Raw genomic sequence first — 12159 nt, 5'->3', positions numbered from 1 at the left:
GGGAAGGTGTGTAAGTGTTAGTCGTGTGGGGATGCCCCCTCACGGGGGCGTACGTGTCTTTTGGTGTATTTGTCTGTCTGGTATATTGTTTGTCGGGGGTCGCAATTTTAAAGAAATGTATTCTAAAGTAATGCAAATAACTGATAAATAAGTAAAAACTTACCTGGGCATAACCCCGGCACAGGTGCTGTAACAAAGATGCCGACGGCGTCTATGCTTAAGCCGGGGATTAGGTCGGTGATTAAAAGGAAAGAAAGGGATTCTTTCCAGGTAGCCTTAATAAAGGCAGGTAGAATTTGCTCCTTGCACTACACTTTCACAAAACACGTGTGCTCTGGTCGGCTGCCCGCTAGGAACTGCTGGTGATCGCAAATTCGTGGTCATCTTCGATGGTCCAAAAAAAAAGGATAAACATTAATAATTACATATATTTTAGTATTAGCTCTCACACATTCTTACACTTATTTTATTTAATGATTATATTTGTTCAAATAAAAATTTGTATTCACTACTTATGTATCGTTTTGAGAAAGTGGCGAATGATATAGAGCATTCGATACCTGCACTATACGAATTGTGCGAGACCGATTACACTGTAAATATGAGTGCTTGAGAATTAGAACAGAAAATAGCAAAAGCAGGAAAAAAGCTGTTGAAGAGAAGATTGTGGAGCCAGAACCTCCGCACGCCGTACGAGGCATTACTCTTTTTGGAAAGAACTTTTACGTATTTTAGATTATCTACAAACTGTGATTATGAAGTGATTCGCCTGGAAAAGTTTAAATATCATTCATTTTTACCAATCTCAAGAGTAACGTTACCCGTTAAGAAAAGCAGAAGGCATCTCTTGAAAGTCACTTTATTTCAAACAGAAAATACAATACTGAGCACACAAAACACTAAACCACACTTCACTGTTGTCTGTTGTCCTGTAAAAAAGAAATTCCTTAAAAAATTGACCACAATTTTGACACTGCACGTAACGCTATCCTCTTTTTAGACGTTTAAAATGGCCCTTATTTTCTGCTTCATAAACCTGCTTATCGAGCTGGCCTTCTGGCTATCATGCTCCTGCGTCTCCGAAGTCCCCTTCGAATAGTGCACCTGGAAATTGATCTTATTTACAAATCGATAAAAAATTCCAGAATTATTTGCAGAATTTGTTTTTGCATTGCAAAAAAAATTTGTAATACGAAATTGGATGCATTTTTGGTAGCATCTGATCCTTCTTAACAAAGCTGGCTCAAAATAGATTGGCGCAATGTACCAAAAATAAAGCCATAACTAAATACTTAAGTCAGCCATATATATTTTTCGGTACAAATGGTCCTTAGGGCTCTAGGCAACCAGCAATATATTTTTATAGATTTTATTACACAGTTTGTCTAAATATGAATTAATGCACAAATAATAGAGTTTCCTCCATTCTAACGCAGATTTTCTATGAAATGGAAATAGTGTGAAACTCAAATTACTTTTTGGTGCAAAGAAATTTGTAATTTACGACTCAAATTACAAATTTCTTTACACCAAAATGTAATTTGCGTTTCAAACTAAGCCCATTTTATAGAAAATCTACGTCAGAATGGAGGAAAGTCTGTTATTCGTGCATTAATTCATATCTAGACAAACTGTGTAATAAAATCTATAAAAATGTATTGCTAGTTGCCTATTTGCTATAGATCCCTCTTAAAGAGATTTGTCTTAACTGATTTCTAATCTAATTATTTTTAATAATGCTTGATGTGTTTGTGCATACTGATCAATTTTAGATTTTTAATTTTTTTTCTTTCAAAATTAGTGATCTTTTTAATAAAACAAAGCTTGGAAATGGACTGTGTCTCAACTGATGGTACTTCGCACTGTACCTTTTTCACTGGGCGGTGCTTCAACTGATGACGAGTCAAATTTGTCTTATACTTCGATTCATAATCACAAGCGTCACATTTGTATGTCGGCATTTGCGATTGGTCCTTGTGCTTCAACACGTGATACCTGATATTATTCTTGTGTTTAGCTTCGTAGTCACAGTCGTTACACCTGTACGTCTGGGCCTGCGGAGCACCTTTGTGCCTCAACCGATGGTAACTCAGACTCGACTTATACTTCGACTCGTAATCGCAAAGTTCGCACTTGAATATTTGCACTTGCGAAGAGTCTTTATGTGTCAACATGTGACGTACGAGATAAGGCTTGTGTTTAGATTTATAACCGCAGTCGTTGCACGAGTACATTTGAACCTCCGAAGGAAGTTTGTGAGTCAACTGGTGAAACTTAAACACGGACTTGTAGATCGTTTCGTGATTGCAAAAGTTGCACCTGTACTTGCTCGTTTGGCAAGGACTTTCGTGTATTAGCAGATGTGTCGCAAAGTGGTGCTTATTCCTCGTTTCGTAATCACAGTCGCTGCACTTGTATGTCGTTACTTCCGATGAGTCATTGTGTTTTATACGGTGATATTTAAAGCTACTCCTCCACTTCGTTTGGAAATCGCAAATGTTGCATTTGTACAATCGTGCTTTGGACGAACTTTCGTGGCTCCTCTGATGCTGCACAAAGCAGGCTTTGTGCTTTGACGTAAAAAAGCAGGCATCGCACTGATATCTCCGAACTTCGGAAGGTTCCTCGTGCATTAACAGATGTTTTTTACTTTCAATTTCTTCTACATCTTTACGGTCAGTATTCTCAGATGCTTCATTATATGAGCACTGCGGTAGTGTGACACTGGAAAAAAAATACATAACTAAGATACCATAAATTGCAACATTCAAAATAAGGTCATTGTTACTCGATGCCTAGACTTTCAGTTTGACAGAACTGACAGAGAGTGACCTGCTAATGCACATACCGATGAGTACTAATGAGCTCAAAATCAATACGTTTCTACTGATGAACTACTAAGTATTGCGGACTAATTCAATGCTAGTCAGGGGTGTTAGTCCACAGACTAGTTGTTTTTCATAATAATTAGTTATTAATCACAGTGTGTCCAATGTCGCAACATCTTGATTAATTTCGCTAATGAATTGCAAGTACCAACAAGAATATTTATTTTCTGAGCGTTTAACATCGTACTTTCGACAAAAGACGCATCAAATTTTGAGCTATGAAAAAGGTATAAAACAACAACGAAACAATGGCAATTTTCTTTTTTCTTAATTTATTATTGATCTTTGCCCCATTAAAACCATTATACGGACTTTAATCAAGTTCACAATTTTTAAAAAATGTATTTCCTTAAACTTTTACCATTTATAGAGAAATAAAACAGTTGCATCATATTAACAAATTAAATAGTAGTTCTTTCTTACCTCCCCTCTTCTTCTTCTTCTAATTTTACATCCTCACATTCAGTTTTGATGAATTGTTTGTTGAAGTTTTCAGACTTAATAAAAACTTCAAAGGGTGATATGTCTATCTGACTTTCTGTGGCTGAATTGCCACAAATATTTCCACTTTTTTCCTCTACTTCTAGGCAATCCTTCAGAAAATTGTTGTGGGTGCACAGAGAATCAAAGCACGGTTTACATATAACGGGATCTTTAACGATGTTTATGTTCTAGAAAATATTATTTTTAAAGGTAATACTCATAAATATTGTAAACAGTTCATACAATTTCAGGAACGAATTTCTCAATAGCATCGAGTTCCCCTTCAAGTATGTATCTAAATTCACCGTTTAGTAGCTGCATACACAATCGGCATATACGATGATACAGAATATCCTTTACCTCCTCGTTTGTCGTTTCTTTTATATAAATTTCTCTTAAATCCAGCTGCAATGTTTTCTCGCAGTCCACATAAGGAATAATTCTGTTATCGGTATTCAAACACGTCGACTTAAATTCGAATGCTGCATTTAATTTTTTTCTGCAAGCTTCACAAATTACGTCTTTTCTCCTACCATCAAATTTCTGAAATACATACAACCTGAGTTTAGCTGCAATAAAATAGGAATGGCTAAAGATTACTATTAAATAAATACTGATTTGTTTTACATGTACTGAGATAGCTACTTGAATCTAATACCTTTCACAGACTTACCAATTTGAGCATAAGAACATCTAGAATGTCTCTAGTGACATCGTTTATCGCTTCAATATTTCTGTCCGTTATATTTTTAAGGCAAAGTGTGCACGAAGTTTCCTCCTCAAAACTGGTCATTACAATTTGTTTTTTAAATGCTTAAACAAAATAGTGGCTGAAGTAATCACAAATTTGACAATATACTAACACATAACCTCAATTAATAACGAGGATATTGTTTTATTCTTCTTCCTCTTATTTGCACCACGATAATATAATGCACCATCAGACCGTATTCGCCCTTGTTAAAACTTTCCTTTTTCCCAAATTCAATTCAAATTCCATTATTCTATGGCTAGAAATTAGCCTCAATGATTTGGGATCGAGGGGGATTATCCCTCTTTATCCTGCCTCATCTCGTGTAGGCCTGGACAGCCTTCGTAGGTGGGCCCCATCCGTCGTCTACCCCGACCGCAAATGCGGCCGGTGTAGGCGCTTTGTGGGACCTCCTTTTGTCCTGGCTGGGCCCCGCCGGCTAGGGCCCTTTCTTCTGGCGCTCTTCTTGCTTCGCCGGCTCGTCTGTGTAAACCCCGGGGGTAGTGTCATGTTTATGTGTGGTATGGTTGGGTAGGGTAGTGCGGCTATGCAGCCTGGGATGCGCTTTGCTAAGGTGGCCCTTAGGCTAGCGCGGGAGGGGAGGGGTAAGGAGGGTATGGGGGGTGTGTATGTGTGTGTGTGTCGTTGTCTTCGTTTCTTGATCCTGGCTGTCTCTGAAACAGAAAAGGTTAGCGGGCAGGGGGGGGGGTCATTGGGGTGGTCACCCAGGGTCAAAAAGTTGGTGTCTAGGTCTTTTGTGTTTGTCGGTCACGTCGGGTACGTAGTCAACGGCTTGCCTGAGGAGGGGATTGTCATGTCTAGCGGCTACGTCAAATCGTTTCTCCGCGTTTTGTCTTATTGTCTGTGTAGCGTTTGTGTATTGTAAGTCTCGTAATATGTCAGTGTTTCTTACGTACCAGGGCGCGTCGGTGGCCGTGCGGAGGGCTATGTTTTCCACAGCCTGTAATGACTTTAAGTGGCTTTTTGCCGCGTGACCCCACGCCGTGGAGGCGTAGGTTAGCTGCGGTTGAAGTACCACCTTGATAAGCGTTCGCTTATTCCTTAAACTGAGGGTGTTTCCACCTTTGAGTAAGGGATAGAGCCTAGCCCTGGTGGTCTTCGCTCGCGCCACCGTCTCCACGATGTGCGGTTTCCACGTGAGACGCTGGTCCATCGTCACGCCCAGGTATCGTGTTTGTCGATTCCAGGAGATAGGTTCCTGGGATAGTGTCAGTCTGTCGAGGTTTTGTGGGATTTTTCGTTTGGTAAAAAGGATAGCCGAACTTTTGTTGGGATTAATTTTGACTTTCCACCTGTTGCACCAGGTTTCAAGTTGGTATAAGGAGTTTTGGAGGAGGGAGACGGAATATCTAGGATCTACGGATTGGGATGTGATTGTCAGGTCGTCGGCGTATAAGTATATGTTGGTGTTGGGGGGATGTGCCATAAAAACAAAAATCGCTGGAGGAGTGAAGCCCATATCGCAATATGCGTTTAAAAATTGCTTCGACGACTGTTTTTTTTTTTTATAAATTTTGATGATTGAATATATTGTTTTATTAACAATCTATGTAACATAACCACTTAACATCTAAAACTAATCTAAGAACACCAAAACCCGACTCCGAAGTCTCCTCTTCCTCTTCTTCTTCTACAAACTACGCAAGCTCCCGCGAAATTTAAACTTTAAAACGGGGTTACTACAAAATAAATTTTTAGGGGAATTATAACTACATAAATTTGATCGAGTTCACTTTGAAGTATTACAAATGTTTCAATGTCACTATCACTTTCGAGAGTTTAAGTTTTTTAGTTTAATGTAATTAACTACAACTGAACGGCAACATTTAAAGCGACCCTTACTTCTTTGCGTCAGTCACACTTATCCTTTTCCTCTTTCAGTACGTTTCTGTGACTCAAAACGTGGCGTACGAGGTCCCTCTTGTGCCTAGTTCCGTAATCGCAGTCGTTACACTGGTACATCCTCAGTTCCGAAGAACCTTTGTGCCTCAATTGGTGACACGTAAGATTTTTCTTGAACCTCGTTTCATACTCACAAATACCGCACTTGAACATCTGCACTTCGGACTGCGGTTTGTGATTCAAACGGTGCTTCTTCAAACTTTCTTTATACTTCGTGCTAAAATCGCATTCCTCGCAAGAGAACATCTGCACCTGCGTGTCGTCTTTGTGTTTCAGCATGTGATACGTGAGACTGCCCTTGTGTCTAGTCCCGAAATCGCACTCATTGCATTTGTACAATCGCACGTTCGACAAGTCCCTGTGCATCAACCGATGCCTGTTAATGCTGCACTTGTACTTCGATTGGAAATCGCACACTTCGCAGCTGTACATCGGCGTTTCTGAGGGGCTTTCGTGCTTCACCTGATGCTGAATAACGTTGCGTTTGTACTTGGTCTCGAAATCGCACAGGGTACACCTGTACATAGGTACCTCCGAAGGGTCTTTGTGCTGTAGCTGGTGCCTCTGCAGTAATTTCTTCTTTGTGGTTTTGTAGTCGCACGTTTTACATTTATACACTCCGGAATCGTGTCTCGCACAATGTCCCCTAAATCGGCTTTCACTTTTGGTCTGGTAAATACATTTGCCGCACTTATACAGTCCTGTACTTGTTGGGAATCGAGGGAGTGTAACGTGGTCGACCACTGATTCATTTCTATGTGTAAATCCGTCTTTTTCTGCTTGTTTAAGGTCCTCTTTTTCAAATGTTTCATTATTCGAGTACCACAGCGACGTGTCACTGAAACAAAATTGCTTATTCATAAAAATAACTATTTTTCTGGGAAAAAAATTTGATATAAAAGTCAAATACGCATATTTTTTTAATGGAAATTTTTTCAATCATTTAGGGTTTTCTTTATTATAAAGTCAAAATTTGGGTTAAATTCCTTAAATTAATTACAATTCGCTCTTAAAACATGTTATTGTCTTTTAAACGAGAATCCAACAGTGTATTAGTTAGGTTTATCCTGCAGTACGAAATAAAAATAAATGTTCTCCATAATTTTTTGACACATGACTTGGCAACCTCTTAATTCGTTAGTGCAGGTGCATAAATGATTATTTTTCTCATGTGGATAATGGTTTTCAAGCCAATTTTACAAAAATATCCATAAATATTTGTAATTTTGACCAATGTCTTACTGGATTTATATACATTGCGAATTATATGAAGCCGTACTTTGCAACTATCGAAATACTTTGTTTTCAGTATATTTCGACTACACTGTCAAATTATTAACTTAAACATCTGTTGTTTTTTGAAAAATAAAACAACAGCTTTCAAAGTTGCTACACCTCGAGTTAACGAAAAATAGTTGCTTTTTACCTTTCGTCTTCAAATTCTTCGGATTTTACTTCAACGAATTCAGGTTTTACTGATATATCCATCTCGTCAATTTCAAATTCCGCATCCAATTTTTCAGTCTTGATAAATAAATTAGATGACAATGTATTTGTTTGACTATCTGACGCTGAACTATCACAAATACCTCCAATTTTCTCCTCAACTTCTAAACAATCTTTTATAAAGCTGTTGTGAGTGCACAGGGAATCGAAGCAATGTTTACATACAATGGGGTCTCTAACGATGTTTATATTCTAAAATCACAATATTTTAAACTGGAAATAATGCAAGTATTTAATATAATTCGTACCATTTCGGGAGCGAAATTGTGAATAGCTTCGAGTTCCTTTTCATGTATGAATCTATATTCAAATTTTAACTGCATACACAACCGACATATTTTTTGATCCTGCGACATATCCGTTAACAACTCGCTTCCCGTTTCCTTCATATACACTTCTCTTAAGTCGAGTTGTAGCATTTTCTCACAATTCACGTATGGCGTAATTATGTTATCGGTACTCAGACACATTGTTTTAAATTCGAATGCTGCATCCAATTTTCTTTTGCAAGCGTTACATATAACCTCTTCGCTTGCACCAACAAATTTCTGAAACATGTACATATTTTAGTAAGCAGAAAATTAAAATAAACTTGTAAAGTCGCTTTACAAGTGTTGGGAGTTGTACAAACCAGACATTTAAATCTAATAACTTTCACTAACTTACCAATTTCCACAAGAGGACATATAAAATGTTTCTAGTAGCATCGTCTACTACTTCAAAACTTTTATCTGTCACAGTTTTAAGGCAAAGCCTACACGGAGCTTCCGTAGAACTAGTCATTGCAATAATTTTCTTGCAAATATAAGGTAGTATAAATATAATAGTGAATGTGATATCCTTAGGTATGCCTATTATAACCTCAATTAAAAAGTTGAAAGCGGAAAAATTCAGTTCTTATTCCCGGAAAAACACTAGGGCTGCTTTCTTTTGCACATCAGAATGTTTAGTTGTAGAAATGCAATTTGAAGACTAGTTGTTATAACCTCAATTAAAATATTCTTCTTCTTCTTTAATAGCTTTTGCAGACATTTAACCTACTACCATCCATAGATTAACCTACTCAAGAGAAGTAATCCTGTATTAAACATTTTGTATCAAAAACAACGGCGCCCTCGATGATGGTACGAAGAAAAACTGTCAATGGTGGCATTTACTTGGATTCCAACCGCGAAGCATAGTAATTCTTATAGAAAAAATCCTGGATGGCGACATATAGTGCAATGTATCTATTTATAGCAGTATAAGTATAACAAAATATTTATTGCAGTATTCATGTTTTATAGGTATTTATTTTCGAAGGTGTTGAACACAAATATGATAACTTATAATAATCAATTATTTTTATATAAAAATTAAATTGTATTCAGAAATGTTGAACGAGTGTGGTGAAATGTATTATTTTCAAGTTACAGGACTCTGAAAATTTTAGAAAAGCTAGTTTTTTTTTTAATTATTAGAAAAGCGTTTCTAATTTCATTGAACCCATCCAGGTCTGTTAGTAATAATGGAATAAATCTTTGATGCAATTAGATTTTATTTATTTATTTAATAACTAGAAATATGACAGGCCCTTGCTTTCTGTTGCACCTATGAAGCATTTTTGTGCTTGAAACGGTGTTGATAAATGCTGGGCCTGTGCTTCGTTTCGAAATCGCAAACGTCGCACTTGTACAATTGCGTACTTTTGTGTTTGACCTGATGCTGAATGAGATTGGTCCTATACCTCGTCTCATAATCGCACTCACTGCATTTGTACGTTTGAACCTGAGAAGCATCTTTGTGTGCCAACTGATGCCGAGTCAAATTCACTTTATACTTCGATTTAAAATCACAAGCTTCGCAGTTGTAAACGAACACTTCTGAAGGGTCCTTATGTTTCAACGCGTGTCGTACGAGACAGTCCTTATGTTTAGTTTTGTAATCGCAGTCCTTACACGAGTACATTTGTACCTCCGAAGGAAGTTTGTGCTTTAACTGGTGACTCGTGAAGCGAGACTTATGGTTCGTTTCGTAACCACACGAGTCGCACTTGTACTTATACTCTCGCGCTTCCGAAGGATCTTTGTGTGTCAACAAGTGAGACGTGAGACTGTATTTAATCTTCGTTTCGTAATCGCAGTCGCCGCACTTGTATGTCCTTACTTCCGAGGAGTCCTTATGTTTGATTTGGTGACGATAAATGCCGGATCTGTACACCGTTTTGAAATCACAAACGTCGCATTTATAAATCGGTGCTTCTGACGAACTTTTGTGTTTCACTTGATGTTGAATAAGGCCGCTCCTGTACTTTGTCTCATAATCGCACGTATCACACCGGTACATTAGAATCTCCGAAGGGTTTTGGTGTTTTAACTGATGGCTCGTTAGAGCGGACTTATAATTCGTTCTGTAATCGCACAAATGACAAGTGTACTTTCGCACTTCCAAAGGACTTTTGTGCCGCTCCTGATGCTGAATGAGGCCAGTCCTGTACTTTGTTTCGTAATCACATTTATCACATTTGTACAATCTTATTTCCAAAGGATCTTTGTGCCCATTCACTGACTTTTTCTCCTCTTTCCATGTATTTTTTAATTCATCTACATCTGCATCCTTATAACCACTGCTCTCAGATGTTTCATCATTCGAGCATCGCAGTTGAGGGTCACTGAAACAAAAATTGCATGCATAGGATGAATCTTGTATGTATATTTTAACTACTTTATGAAGTTATAATTTTACTTTAAACCGTTGCCCACATGGAAGTGACAATGCACGCGCACCAACAAAGTGGGAGTTTGCCAAGTTATGTGTCAAGAAAATTATTTAAAATAAGACCCCGATCTTTTCGATATCTGATGATTTTCAATATTTGAATGATTAGGTTTGTACATATTTCAAATAATAGAACCTTATAATTATCGAACTAGCCTTGTATACTACAAAATCAGTTTGTACAAACAAGGCTATTATAAAATAGTTATTTTTGTATCTAGAACGCAAAATGGTATTTTTGCATTCAAGAAAGGAAGTTATTCTCCATTTGAGAATGCAAAAACATTTCGCATTCAAGATGCAGATGCAAAGATTCAGTTTGTCAACTGAAAATTTAACAAAAATATCAACTTTTGATGACAGTTTTCGAAAAATAGTTATTTCGTACCTCCCATCCTTATATTCTGATTTTACTTCTACGTATTCGATTTTGACTGATACTTCCAAGTCCTTAATTTGCGATTCTTTGTCCAGGCTTTCGGATTTAATGAATAAATTAAACGCCAATGTATTACTTTCATTCTCTGTAGCTGAACTCTCAGAAGTACCTGTGATATTTGCGTTCATTTTTAAGCAATCTTTTATGAAAGCATTGTGAGTGCATAGAGAATTAAAACATGGTTTACATACAACGGGATCTTTGATGATGGTGATGCTCTACAAAATAAAATTCTTAAAATTCCAAAAAATGCAGCAAGTAATTAACATTATTCGTACCATTTCCGGAAGGAATTCTTGAATAGCATCGAGTTCCTCTTCGAGTATGCATCTAAATTCACTTTTTACTAGCTTCATACACAATCGACATACATTTTGATCGCATTGAATAATAGCTTTATTGGTATTCATACAAATTGTCTTAAATTCGAAAGCTGCATTTAATTTTCTTTTGCAAGTATTACATATAATCTCTTTGCTTGTTCGAACAAATTTCTGAAAATTACAGATAAAGAAAACTTGAACTGGTTTTAAATTATTATCTTTCACCGACTTACCAATTTCGGCAGGAGAACATTTAAAATGTGTCTTGTATAATCGTCTACTGGTTCGAAACTTTTATCTGTTATACTTTTACGGCACAGCCTACACGATGTTTCCTTCAAACCAGTCATTGCAGTAACTTTCTAAATTCTAAAATGTAAATACAAAATTGTGAATGGAGTTATGATTTTTATAACCACATTTAAAAATTAAGAGATCAAATGCGGAAAATGAATTGTTCCTCTTCCTCTTCTATTACCGGTATTATGGAACTATCCCAAATATCGGATACTTTTTGTATGTACCATAAGGTCCGTATTCGTCTTTCCTCATACTCATATAGCCTACAAGCGGCTAGATTTATAAAGAACCCCTTAGTTAAGGGTAAGTATTTTTATTATAGTTATTTCTCTTTCGTTTTACATTTAGCCTTTTGTAATAAGCTCTATAGTTTTGTAGCTGTAATAAAATTTACCCATATAGGCAATGGCATACGACGTTGCCAGTTTATTTTTATTACTAAAAATTTAGGTAAATTAATTTGTTCAAATAATACGTCACGTTGTGACCATATATATATCATATGTATTCCGCCATAGCATTAAATTAATGTTCTTTTTTAATTTTCCATTAGGGTTTTTTCATTGGGACCATACTTCGCCATTATTCTATGGCTAGAAATTGGCCTCAATGATTTGGGATCGAGGGGGATTATCCCTCTTTATCCTCCAGACGAGCAGTTCGCCTTCCGACCCAATCACTCCACTGAACTCCAAATCCTTCGCCTTACCGCCGCCATTATTCTATGGCTAGAAATTGGCCTCAATGATTTGGGATCGAGGGGGATTATCCCTCTTTATCCTGCCTCAT

General features: G+C 37.1%; 3 protein-coding genes across 3 annotated transcripts; all 3 read right to left on the bottom strand.

Annotated features, from left to right (window-relative positions):
• Positions 1-843: 843 nt before the first annotated feature.
• Positions 844-4226, bottom strand: LOC108905901 (zinc finger protein 578-like). The gene is made up of 5 exons (XM_018708971.1): positions 4045-4226; positions 3615-3914; positions 3312-3559; positions 1869-2724; positions 844-1104 (listed from the first exon to the last, which is right to left on the bottom strand). The coding sequence occupies exons 1-5, from the start codon at positions 4162-4164 to the stop codon at positions 997-999; spliced, it is 1632 nt and encodes a 543-aa protein (XP_018564487.1). The 5' UTR covers positions 4165-4226; the 3' UTR covers positions 844-996.
• Positions 4227-5676: 1450 nt separating this feature from the next.
• Positions 5677-8501, bottom strand: LOC108905902 (zinc finger protein 90-like). The gene is made up of 4 exons (XM_018708972.2): positions 8218-8501; positions 7800-8099; positions 7472-7743; positions 5677-6883 (listed from the first exon to the last, which is right to left on the bottom strand). The coding sequence occupies exons 1-4, from the start codon at positions 8332-8334 to the stop codon at positions 5995-5997; spliced, it is 1578 nt and encodes a 525-aa protein (XP_018564488.1). The 5' UTR covers positions 8335-8501; the 3' UTR covers positions 5677-5994.
• Positions 8502-9035: 534 nt separating this feature from the next.
• Positions 9036-11109, bottom strand: LOC108905909 (zinc finger protein 761-like). Its single transcript, XM_018708979.1, has 3 exons — positions 11026-11109; positions 10697-10965; positions 9036-10201 (listed from the first exon to the last, which is right to left on the bottom strand). Exons 1-3 carry the CDS (start codon positions 11101-11103, stop codon positions 9142-9144), a joined length of 1407 nt encoding a protein of 468 aa, XP_018564495.1. The 5' UTR covers positions 11104-11109; the 3' UTR covers positions 9036-9141.
• Positions 11110-12159: the final 1050 nt, after the last annotated feature.

This window comes from Anoplophora glabripennis, unplaced genomic scaffold (assembly GCF_000390285.2).
Source record: "Anoplophora glabripennis isolate ALB-LARVAE unplaced genomic scaffold, Agla_2.0 scaffold255, whole genome shotgun sequence".
NCBI lineage: Eukaryota > Metazoa > Arthropoda > Insecta > Coleoptera > Cerambycidae > Anoplophora > Anoplophora glabripennis.
This window is presented reverse-complemented; position numbering and strand designations above follow the sequence as displayed.

Coding starts and splice junctions, on each gene's coding strand:
- LOC108905901 (XM_018708971.1), bottom strand. CDS start 4,164: ATGACCAGTTTTGAGGAGGAAACTTCGTGCACACTTTGCCTTAAAAAT. Junction 3,915..4,044: donor ATGTTCTTATGCTCAAATTG/GTAAGTCTGTGA, acceptor TATGTATTTCAG/AAATTTGATGGTAGGAGAAA. Junction 1,105..1,868: donor AGCACCGCCCAGTGAAAAAG/GTACAGTGCGAA, acceptor ATCAATTTCCAG/GTGCACTATTCGAAGGGGAC.
- LOC108905902 (XM_018708972.2), bottom strand. CDS start 8,334: ATGACTAGTTCTACGGAAGCTCCGTGTAGGCTTTGCCTTAAAACTGTG. Junction 8,100..8,217: donor ATGTCCTCTTGTGGAAATTG/GTAAGTTAGTGA, acceptor TACATGTTTCAG/AAATTTGTTGGTGCAAGCGA. Junction 6,884..7,471: donor GAAGAATTTGAAGACGAAAG/GTAAAAAGCAAC, acceptor ATTTTGTTTCAG/TGACACGTCGCTGTGGTACT.
- LOC108905909 (XM_018708979.1), bottom strand. CDS start 11,103: ATGAAGCTAGTAAAAAGTGAATTTAGATGCATACTCGAAGAGGAACTC. Junction 10,966..11,025: donor AAGAATTCCTTCCGGAAATG/GTACGAATAATG, acceptor TTTATTTTGTAG/AGCATCACCATCATCAAAGA. Junction 10,202..10,696: donor TCAGAATATAAGGATGGGAG/GTACGAAATAAC, acceptor TTTTTGTTTCAG/TGACCCTCAACTGCGATGCT.